Genomic DNA, 12,471 nt, shown 5'->3' with positions numbered 1-12,471 from the left:
GAATATAAAACATGTTTTCAGTTATTTTCCCTTTTTTTGTTCCACATGTGTTCATTCATAGTTTTGATGCCTTCAGTGACAATCTACAATGTAAATAGTCATGGAAATAAAGATAATGCATTGAACGAGAAGGGGTGTCCAAACTTATGGCCTGTATTGTACATACATATACACAATAGATGTGTGTGTATATATATATATATATATATATATATATATATATATATATATATACACAGTGGGGCAATAAAAGTATTTAGTCAGCCAACGATTGTGCAAGTTCTCCCACTTAAAATGATGACAGAGGTCTGTAATTTTCATCATAGGTACACTTCAACTGTGAGAGACAGAATGTGAAAAAATAATCCAGGAATTCACATTGTAGGAATTTTAAAGAATTTTACTTGTAAATTATGGTGGAAAATAAGTATTTGGTCACTTCAAACAAGGAAGATCTCTGGCTCTCACAGACCTGTAACTTCTTCTTTAAGAAGCTCTTCTGTCCTCCACTCGTTACCTGTATTAATGACACTTGTTTGAACTCGTTATCTGTATAAAAGACACCTGTACACAGCCTCAAACAGTCAGACTCCAAACTCCACTATGGCCAAGACCAAAGAGCTGTCGAAGGACACCAGGAGAAGAATTGTAGACCTGCACCCGACTGGGAAGGGTGAATCAACAACAGGCAAGCAGCTTGGTGTGAAAAAATCAACTGTGGGAGCAATTATCAGAAAATGGAAGACATACAAGACCACTGATAATCTCCCTCGATCTGGGGCTACACGCAAGATCTCATCCCGTGGGGTCAAAATGATCATGAGAACGGTGAGCAAAAATCCCCTACAGAGAGCTGGGACCAAAGTAACAAAGGTTGCAGTCAGTAACACACTATGCTGACAGGGAATCAAATCCTGCAGTGCCAGACGTGTCCCCCTGCTTAAGCCAGTGCATGTCCAGGCCCGTCTGAAATTTGCCAAAGTTCACATGGGAGAATGTCATGTGGTCAGATGAAACCAAAACACAACTTTTTGGTATAAACTCAACTCGTCGTGTTTGGGGGAAGAAGAATACTGAGTTGCATCCCAAGAACACCATACCTACTGTGAAGCATGGGGGTGGAAACATCATGTTTTAGGGCTGTTTTTCTGCTAAGGGGACAGGACGATTGATCCGTGTGAAGGAAAGAATGAATGGGGCCATGTATCGTGAGATTTTGAGCCAAAACCTCCTTCCAACAGTGAGAGTGGTTGACCAAATACTTATTTTCCACCATAATTTACAAATAAATTCTTTAAAATTCCTACAATGTGAATTCCGGTATTTTTCTTTCACATTCTGTCTCTCACAGTTGAAGTGTACCTATGATGAAAATTACAGACCTCTATCATCATTTTAAGTGGGAGAACTTGCACAATCGGTGGCTGACTAAATACTTTTTTGCCCTACTGTACATATATACATACAGACAGGTTGTATACCGAGAAACAATCTAATCCAGAGGTAACGCTGTATTTTGTTTTTTTATTTTTCTCAAGCTGCTGCGCCTCCCTTGAAGCCCTGCTGGTCCGCAACCCTACGAAAACCTGCTAATTCATAGAATTTGTACTTCTTTTTTTTTTTTTTCCTAAAAGTGGAAGAACCTGTTATAGCGACATGACTTTGGGGATGACAACAAGTGGACAAACACGGCCTGCAGTCTACTCAGGGTTACTTTTAAAAGCTAGAACCACTTGGACTTGTTGGCAACGATCCTACCAGAATCCCATGAATGGGGGAGGGGCGGGGCTAATCTTCTGTATGCATGACGAAGGCCTTTCCTGTTGCACATGCACGCGCTCAAAAGGGCGAGGCACCTGTGGATGGCCAGGAAACAGCAGACGGACAAGCAGACTTCGGAGCGCCTCGCTAAATAACGATATAAGTGACATCATCATGCGACACTGAAATCAGTTCCCATCCGAAAATGTGTTTGAGCCTCCCGCTTGTTCATCAGAAACGTCCTTCCGGCTGCATCAGGATCATATGGATCTAGAGTAGAGGTCCGTGAGGAAGAGGAAGAAAACGAGAGGGTGGTGTGGGCTTGCCTTCTGCCCAGTGTTCTGTCACACACTGAAGTCTGCCACTGATGCTTCACGGGGGCGGGGCTCTTGCTTCCCTCTCGCTTTGAATCCAGAGAAGGTCCACACACACACACACAAACACACACTCACTAACTGTGTCTTTCCACCCCCCCCCCAGTCCTCGGACCAGCACCTTCCTGGTCCTCCTCTTCCTCAGATGACGTTGTCAAACAACTGCATGGACTGCATGATGTTCTCATCCTGGAGACACAGGACAGTCCGGTATGAAGCCAAGTGGATCTTACACATTTACATCATGTTCACCTTCTTTTACTCGTGGTTCCGCATTCACTCCAGATTTATTTGCTCTGCTTTAATATGCAAATAATCAGATTTGTTTAAGTTAACTTAACCCTCTGGGGATATTCAATTTTTATTATTTCAAATCCAAACAGGACATACAAGTTTGTAAATTTTGTATAAAGATTATGGATTTTTTGTTGTTAATTTCTCAATTTCAGACCTAATCCAAAATATCAAACATATAGCATTTTTTTTTTAATATTCACTGGTTTATAGGCTGTTAGATCAACTAATGGCACACGTTTAAAATGAGTAAAATCACTTATGTTATGCAAATGTAAACCAATTGAAAATTGTCACATAAAACATCAGTCTTCCAAAGGGGGGAAATAAAAACAACAACATGTCATTAGAGATGTCCGATAATGGCTTTATTGCTGATATTGTCCAACTCTTAATAACTGATATCAACTGATACCGATATATACAGTCGTGGAATTAACACATTATTATGCCTAATTATGTTGTGATGCCCAGCCGGATGCATTAAACCAGTGGTTCTCAACCTTTTTTCAGTGATGTACCCCCTGTGAAAATTTTTTTTTAATTCAAGTACCCCCTAATCAGAGCAAAGCATTTTTGGTTGAAAAAAAAAAAAGGGATAAAGAAGTAAAATACAGCACTATGTCATCAATTTCTGATTTATTAAATTGTATAACAGTGCAAAAATATTGCTCATTTGTAGTGGTCTTTCTTGAACTATTTGGGAAAAAAAAGATATAAAAATAACTAAAAACTTGTTGAAAAATAAACAAGTGATTCAATTAGAAAGATTTCTACACGTAGAAGTAATCATCAACTTAAAGTGTAATAGAGATCCATCTGGATTCATCAACTTAATTCTAAACATTTTTTCACAAAAAAAGACATCTTTAACATCAATATTTATGCAACATGTCCACAAAAAATCTCACATTCATATTTTGTTGAAGTATTATTCAATAAGTATATTTATAACTAATTTTTGAGTTGTGGTTATTTATAGAATATTTAAAAAAAAAAATCTCACGTACCCCTTGACGTACCTTCAAGTTCCCCCATTTGAGAACCACTGCATTAAACAATGTAACAAGATTTTCCAAAATAAATCAACTCAAGTTATTGAAAAAAATGCAAACATAGCACTGCCATATTTATTATTGAAGTCACAAAGTCCGTTTTTTTTTTTTAAATGCCTCAAACCCCAGCTTGGTATTTGGGACAGGCTCTCCCTGAGAGAGCATGAGGCGGTTGAGGTGGGGGGAGGGTTTTAGCGGGGGGTGTATATTGTAGTGTCCCGGAAGAGTTAGTGCTGCAAGGGTTTCTGAGTATTTGTTCTGTTGTGTTTATGTTGTGTTACGGTGCGGACGTTCTCCCAAAATGTGTTTTTCATTCTTGTTTGGTGTGGCTTCACAGTGTGGCGCATATTTGTAACAATGTTAAAGTTGTTTATACGGCCACCCTCAGTGTGACCTGTATGGCTGTTGACCAATTATGCCTTGCATTCACTTGTGTGTGTGTAAAGCCGTAGATATTAAGTGAGTGCCTTTAAGGTTAATTGGTGCTCTGTACTTATCCCTACGTCCGTGTACCAAAACATACAGCGGCGTTTTAAAAAGTCATAAATTTTACTTTTTGTAACCGATACCGATAATTTCCGATACTACATTTTAAAGCATGTATCGGCCAATATTATCGGACATCTCTACATGTCATGTTTGGTATTTTTTGTTTGGGGCTGAAGCTGATTGAGAGATTTGAGGGATTATTTGCTTTAACATGCAAATAGTTAGATTATTTTATGTTAGTTTAACTCTGTGGGGACATTCAATTTTAATGACTTCAAAGCCAGGATGTAAAAATCTGTCAATTTTGTATAAACATTTTGGATCACTTTCCTGTTAATTTCTCAATTTCAGTCCTAAACCAAAATATCAGACATGTAGCATGGTTTAAAAAAACGTTTAACGTTTAAAGGCCATTCGATCGGCTAATGTCACACGTCTTAATGAGTAAAATCACTCATGTTATCCACATTTATACTAAGTAAAAATTGTGACATTTGATCAAAAGTCTTTCAAAGGGGTAAAATAAATTAAAAAAACATGTCATGTTTGGTATCTTTGTTTGGGACTGAAGCTGATTAAGAGATTTGAGGGATTATTTGCTTTAACATGCAAATAATTAGATTATTTTATGTTAATTTAACTCTGTGGGGACATTCAATTTTAATGACTTCAAAGCCAGGATGTAAAAATCTGTCAATTTTGTATAAACATTTTGGATTATTTTCCTGTTAATTTTTCAATTTTAGTCCCAAACCAAAATATCAGACATGTAGCATGGTTTAAAAAATAAAGTTCAACGTTTTAAAGGCCGTTCGATCGGCTAATGTCACACGTCTTAATGAGTAAAATCACTCATGTTATGCACAATTATACTAAGTAAAAATTGTGACATTTGATCAAAAGTCCATCAAAGGGGTAAAATAAAAATAAAAAAACATTTCATGTTTGGTATCTTTGTTTGGGGCTGAAGCTGATTAAGAGATTTGAGGGATTATTTGCTTTAACATGCAAATAATTAGATTATTTTATGTTAATTTAACTCTGTGGGGACATTCAATTTTAATGACTTCAAAGCCAGGATGTAAAAATCAGTCAATTTTGTATAAACATTTTGGATTACTTTCCTGTTAATTTCTCAATTTCAGTCCTAAACCAAAATATCAGACATGTAGCATGGTTTAAAAAAAAAAAGTTCAACGTTTTAAAGGCCGTTCGATCGGCTAATGTCACACGTCTTAATGAGTAAAATCACTCATGTTATGCACATTTATACTAAGTAAAAATTGTGACATTTGATCAAAAGTCCTTCAAAGGGGTAAAATAAAAAAAAAAAACAACATTTCATGTTTGGTATCTTTGTTTGGGGCTGAAGCTGATTAAGAGATTTGAGGGATAATTTGCTTAAACATGCAAATAATTCGATTATTTTATGTTAATTTAACTCTGTGGGGACATTCAATTTTAATGACTTCAAAGCCAGGATGTAAAAATCTGTCAATTTTGTATAAACATTTTGGATTATTTTCCTGTTAATTTCTCAATTTCAGCCCTAAACCAAAATATCAGACATGTAGCATGGTTTAAAAGAACGTTTAACGTTTAAAGGCCGTTCGATCGGCTAATGTCACACGTTTAAATGAGTAAAATCACTCATGTTATCCACATTTATACTAAGTAAAAATTGTGACATTTGATCAAAAGTCCTTCAAAGGGGTAAAATAAATAAAAAAAACATTTCATGTTTGGTATCTTTGTTTGGGGCTGAAGCTGCTTAAGAGGTTTGAGGGGTTAAGTTAGAAATATCGAGGATCTACTTTGCTGTATCTTCTCAAAACACAAAATGATGCAAAGTAAACGTGGGATGTACAATGTGGAGCAAGAATAAAATCCTGATTTGTTTGTTTCTCTGAAAATCCAATGTCACAAACATTTTTAAAGGCAAATCTTTAACTGGATTTCTGCAGGTATCAACAAATCTGATGTAATGCAACTTAAAACAATTTGAATACCCATGATGTCCTAATGCAGATATTTATTATATATTGTCAAAAGCATACAATTGTCTGCACGGACAAAATTGTCAGCATTTGACAATAATAATATTGAAAAGTCTACATACACTGGTGCCAAATCATTATACGTAACAATGCAATAACCCTTTCAAATGCAATAATCATATTTTTCATTCCTGTAGTATTTTTAACCAATGGAAGGCCAATTACTTAAAGGCCTACTGAAACCCAGTACTAGCGACCACGCAGTCTGATAGTTTATATATCAATGATGAAATATTAACATTGCAACACATGCCAATACGGCCTTTTTAGTTTACTAAATTGCAATTTTAAATTTCCCGCGGAGTTTCTTGCTGAAAACGTCGCGGAATGATGACCCGTGTTTGTGACGCCTCGGGTTGGAGGGGACATATTTTTCATCGCATAATTACACAGTAATTTGGACATCTGTGTTGCTGAATCTTTTGCAATTTGTTCAATTAATAATGGAGACGTCAAAGAAGAATGCTGTTGGTGGAAAGCGGTGGATTGCAGCTGCCTTTAGCAACCGAAACACAGCCGGTGTTTCTTTGTTTGTTGTGAAGTTTTAACACAGAACAGTCAAGTTTCTCTACGTCAACCAGTAAGTTTTTGGATGGGAAAATTGTGATATTAAGTCGGCTCTTACCGGACACTTCAGTGGATTATGCAACCTCCTCCTGCAGCTAAAAAAGGCAGCTGTGATCTTGGCTCCTCCATTGGCTTTTCCGAGAGACACTGGCGTTCACCGCAGCCATCCGACTTTCAGGTATGACTTTACAATCTCACTAAAACACTATTAAAACAATAAGCAGATAAGGGATCTTCCAGAATTATCCTAGTAAATGTGTCTAATTACATCTGGAACGGTCCCACTGCCGCCGCCTGGAGCTGTCGCCTTTTCTTGGTCCGAATAGCACTTGCTGCTTGTGGGTATGATTATAAACAATGTGAGCTCCACAACCCGTGACGTCACACGCACATCGTCTGCTACTTCCGGTAAAGGCAAGGCTTTTTTATTAGCGACCAAAAGTTGCAAACTTTATCGTGGATGTTCTCTACTAAATCCTTCCAGCAAAAATATGGCAATATGGCGAAATGATCAAGTATGACACATAGAATGGACCTGCTATCCCCGTTTAAATAAGAACATCTCATTTCAGTAGGCCTTTAAATGCATGCAAAATATTGCAAAAAATGACTCAATATTGGTTAGCAAAATTGCACCTTAATAAATACTGAAATTCTTGAAGTGCAATTTTTTTTTTACAAAATCTGGAAAAACTGGATCAGGTGGATGTTTTTTTTTTTAAATTGTTGCCAATTGCAATTGTATGATTTTTAAAATAAAATGCTTCTGGACATCGTATTTCCTGCTTTTAATGCCACTTAAAACCTTCATTTTTGCAAAATCCATTTAATGACATTTAATGCTTCTTAATGACCCACGGAAACACTGTTTAAAAGTATTCATTATTTGTATCAAGTTGGTATTCTTATTTTATGCCAATTCTTGATATATATATATATATGTATGTATATATATATATATATATGTATATATATATGTATGTATATATATATTTGTATGTATATATATATATGTATGTATATATATATATGTATGTATATATGTATATATATATGTATATATATATATGTATGTATATATATATATTTGTATGTATATATATATATATGTATGTATATATATATGTATGTATATATATATATATGTATATATGTATATATATATGTATGTATATATATATTTGTATGTATATATATATATATATATATATATGTATGTATAAATATATATATATATGTATATATATATATATATATATATATATATGTATTAGGGCTGTGACTCTTTGGGTGTCCCACGATTCGATTCAATATCGATTCTTGGGGTCACGATTCGATTATATATCCATTTTTTTCGATCCAACGTGAGTCTCGATTCAAAAACGATATGTTTCTGGTTCAAAACGATTCTGTATTCATTCAATACATAGATTTCAGCAGGATCTACCCCAGTCTGCTGACATGCTAGCATAGTAGTAGATTTAAAAAAAAAAACTTTTATTATTGTAAAGGACAATGTTTTATCAACTGATTGCAATAATGTAAATTTGTTTTAATTATTAAACGAACCAAAAATATGACTTATTTTATCTTTGTGAAAACATTGGACACAGTGTGTTGTCAAGCTTATGAGATGCGATGCAAGTGTGATTGTTAATCACTGCTATGCTGAAATGATAACTAATATTGATACTGTTGTTGATACTCATTTTTGTTTCACCACTTTTGGTTTGTTCTGTGTGGTGTTTGTGTCTCCTCTCAATTGCTCTGTTTATTGCAGTTCTGAGTGTTGCTGGGTCAGGTTCGGTTTTGGAATTGGATTGCATTGTTATGGTATTGCTTTGTATTGTTTTGTTGGACTGATAAAAAATAATCCTACAATTCGATCATCATTGGTTTACATATTGCACCAAGAAAGCAAAGTGCATCCAAATGTAGAAGAGTCTCTTGGAGCTCTGTCTTCTTAGCAGTAGAGTGATAAAAGTTGGGTTGCTTTTGGAGGTTTTCTGCACGGCGGCTGTATGCAGGCTCTATAGGCTTGTGGAGGCGGATCTCCACTGCTGTGGTGACAACTTTGCCTTTCGTTACGGCTTGTAGTGTTGAATACTGAATAAATGCATGCTCTTTTACTTGTAATGCATACCTCTACTCGCTAAATATAACAACAATGTTGCCAAATCTGCAAAAAATGGAACCTTTCTGCAGCGTTTTATTCTCTGCCAAATCATGTGTATTAGGTTGTTGTTGTTGTTTTTTTGTGAACTCGCACTTGCATTCTAAACTAGTAGTAGCTTGTATCAAGGAAAATTCCAACATGTACAGTTAAGTTAAATTGAAGTAATAAATAAAATATGACCGCCATTGTTTTTGATAATGTACTCTTACCTTTTTACACGACTCAATGAACTCCTCTATAGTAACCACACCATCTTTATTTCTGTCCATTTTCTGGAAGAAAGAAACAGCCAAGAGATGTATAAAGAAAATATACATTATTATATTATATTCCTATTTTTTAGTGGTTTTCATATAAATAATATGAATTAAAAATGATTGCCTTTTGCACAATAATTCCTTTTTGTAAGCCAACTGTTATGGTTTTGAACAAACTTTTGATTATTGACCTGGAAGAAGCTCTCCACATGCTCTCTCGGTGCATCGTCCTGCATCGTGGGGTACGTGTACTTCCCCATCATGTCGTAGATGGACTTCATGATGTCCAGCATCTCCTGCAAAAAAAGAAAAATAGTCTGGAATTAAAAACCTTTTCATTATTACAGTTGGATGACTTATTCATTAATTACTGTAGTTTCCAACTATGATAGGATTTTGTAGTCCTAAAATGTATTATTTGCAAAAATCTAAAATAAAATCTAACAACATGAATTGTTAGATTGCACACTCCTCAGCCTTCCCGGTAAGGTTTATTCAGGTGTACTGGAGAGGAGGCTACGCCGGATAGTCGATCCTCGGATTCAGGAGGAACAGTGTGGTTTTCGTCCTGGTCGTGGAACTGTGGACCAGCTCTATACTCTGGGCAGGGTTCTTGAGGGTGCATGGGAGTTTGCCCAACCAGTCTACATGTGCTTTGTGGACTTGGAGAAGGAATTCGACCGTGTCCCTCGGGAAGTCCTGTGGGGAGTGCTCAGAGAGTATGGGGTATCGGACTGTCTTATTATAGCGGTCCGATCCCTGTATGATCAGTGCCAGAGCTTGGTCCGCATTGCTGGCAGTAAGTCGGACACATTTCCAGTGAGGGTTGGACTCCGCCAAGGCTGTCCTTTGTCACCGATTCTGTTCATAACTTTTATGGACAGAATTTCTAGGCGCAGTCAAGGCGTTGAGGGGTTCCGGTTTGGTGGCCGCAGGATTAGGTCTCTGCTTTTTGCAGACGATGTGGTCCTGATGGCTTCATCTGACCGGGATCTTCAGCTCTCACTGGATCGGTTCGCAGCCGAGTGTGAAGCGGCCGGAATGAGAATCAGCACCTCCAAATCCGAGTCCATGGTTCTCTCCCGGAAAAGGGTGGAGTGCCATCTCCGGGTTGGGAAGGAGACCCTGCCCCAAGTGGAGGAGTTCAAGTACCTAGGAGTCTTGTTCACGAGTGGGGGAAGAGTGGATCGTGAGATCGACAGGCGGATCGGTGCGGCGTCTTCAGTAATGCGGACGTTGTACCGATCCGTTGTGGTGAAGAAGGAGCTGAGCCGGAAGGCAAAGCTCTCAATTTACCGGTCGATCTACGTTCCCATCCTCACCTATGGTCATGAGCTTTGGGTCATGACCGAAAGATCACGGGTACAAGCGGCCGAAATGAGTTTGGGTCTCTCACTTAGAGATAGGGTGAGAAGCTCTGCCATCCGGGAGGAACTCAAAGTAAAACCGCTGCTCCTTCACATCGAGAGGAACCAGATGAGGTGGTTCGGGCATCTGGTCAGGATGCCACCCGAACGCCTCCCGAGGGAGGTGTTTAGGGCACGTCCAACCGGTAGGAGGCCACGGGGAAGACCCAGGACACGTTGGGAAGACTATGTCTCCCGGCTGGCCTGGGAACGCCTCGGGATCCCCCGGGAAGAGCTAGACGAAGTGGCTGGGGAGAGGGAAGTCTGGGCTTCCCTGCTTAGGCTGCTGCCCCCGCGACCCGACCTCGGATAAGCGGAAGAAGATGGATGGATGAATTGTAGCTGAATAAAAATAATGATAAACCATGTACAAAAGTCACATAAAACTATGGAAATATACAAACGTTTAAATACCATAGAAAAAGACAGTGGAGCTGCACTTAACTGCATTTGTCAGCAGAGGGCAGCATAGTTCAGCCATGTTTGTCATTCATAGTCCACAAGTAAATAATATCAGTAAACATAAACAAGGACAATGTAGTTTCCAACATGTGTGCTTTGAGCAATCAGCAGGTGCGGAATCGACCCAATTTTTCTGAATTGGTTGGAAAATTATTCTTAATTCACTACAAATAATACATATTTGTTCATGTGTCAATGTCAACTGTTGAGTGATAGGAAAAAATGATAAAATATTCTTTCAGTAGCTGACAGGTGATACATAATCAACCCGTGCAGAATAAGTCATGGCATGCTTGGTGGTGTGCCGTGAAAGTTTGCTTATTTAAAATAACTTCAGCTCAATAAATAATTTGATAAATCAATAAAAGAGTTGAATCCATCTACTGCAAATTCTAAAATCATAAATGAACCAAAGATAAACAAACACAATATTTTTCTTTACGATCATTTGCAATTTCTTCCGTTTTGTAAAGACAAAACAATAATTAAAGTTCAAAAAGCTAAGTACATGAATTAGGATATTTTATTGATAAAATAACATCTTTAATTGCATTGATCATTAAACTAATTCAACATTATGACAATAAACCAAAATGGCAATACAAAGTATAAATAAAATGATAAATGGATATATTAGTGATTGAATGAAAAAAAAGAACAACATAATAAATACATAAATAGAAATCCCATGGATTAATAGGTCTACTAAAAAAAAAAGTAAATAACAAGAATTGACCCAAGTTGCTATCCAATTTATGAATGAAACAATACATGAATGGCTTAATGATTGAATGAATTAATAAAAAAAATTAAATAACAATAAATGAATGAAAAAAAACATTTAATTTAATGGATTAATCAGTTTACTTGTCTTGCAAAATGACAACTATGGGCCAAAATGGCTAGCCAATGAAATAAAAGAAATAAATGGGTGGATTATTGATTTAATAAATAAACAATAACTAATAAATACAAATTAAAAGCACGGTTTAATCATTAAATTAATCAATACAATGATAAATAAACAATAATCATCTAACTTAACTAATGTATAAATAAATATATACTTAAATGCATTAAATTATTAATAAAAAGAACAATAACTAACCTAACTAACTCAATATTTGATTGCATAGATTAATCAGTCTACTAATGTCGCAAAATGACAAATATGGACCAAAATGGCTTTTTAATGTATGAATTAATTATTGCATGAACAATAATCAATCAATCAATGTTTACTTATATAGCCCTAAATCACAAGTGTCTCAAAGGGCTGCACAAGCCACAACGACATCCTTGGCTCAGATTCCACCTCAACAACTAACTAAATAAGTTAATAAAAAAAATACAGATTTAATTGCATGGATTAATTCATCCACGCACTTTGCAAAATGACAATAATGGACTAAAATGGCAAGTCAATGTATTAATGAATTGAAGAATGAACGGCTTAACAATTGAATGGATGACTTGAAATAAATAAACAAAAACTAAATGAATAAATACAAATATGTTTTGAAAGCATATTTGCAAAATGAAAATAATAGACCAAAATGTCCATTGAATGTAT

General features: G+C 36.3%; 2 protein-coding genes across 5 annotated transcripts in view; one reads left to right on the top strand and one right to left on the bottom strand.

The window, feature by feature from the left end:
- Nucleotides 1–5,886, top strand: part of LOC133558962 (cytochrome c oxidase assembly protein COX15 homolog) — a 31,362-nt gene extending 25,476 nt beyond the window's left edge. Inside the window, exon 10 of one of the 2 annotated variants that reach the window (XM_061910176.1) lies at nt 2,242–5,886. The gene's annotated coding sequence lies outside the window, so the exon portion shown is untranslated. Of the gene's footprint in view, nt 1–1,538 lie in introns of both variants that reach the window. The other variant, XM_061910172.1, reaches the window with a different exon arrangement.
- LOC133558963 (Kv channel-interacting protein 2-like) overlaps nt 1,593–12,471 on the bottom strand; it is a 506,114-nt gene continuing 495,235 nt past the window's right edge. For all 3 annotated transcript variants that reach the window (XM_061910180.1, XM_061910178.1, XM_061910179.1), the window contains 3 exons: nt 9,222–9,326; nt 8,983–9,045; nt 1,593–2,324 (listed from right to left, as the gene is read on the bottom strand). In XM_061910180.1, coding sequence (XP_061766164.1) covers nt 2,277–2,324; nt 8,983–9,045; nt 9,222–9,326 — 216 coding nt within the window. In that variant the 3' untranslated portion in view covers nt 1,593–2,276. The remainder of the gene's footprint in view (nt 2,325–8,982; nt 9,046–9,221; nt 9,327–12,471) is intronic.

The sequence above is a fragment of the Nerophis ophidion genome, linkage group LG09 (genome assembly GCF_033978795.1).
Source record: "Nerophis ophidion isolate RoL-2023_Sa linkage group LG09, RoL_Noph_v1.0, whole genome shotgun sequence".
Taxonomy (NCBI): Eukaryota; Metazoa; Chordata; class Actinopteri; order Syngnathiformes; family Syngnathidae; genus Nerophis; species Nerophis ophidion.
This window is presented reverse-complemented; position numbering and strand designations above follow the sequence as displayed.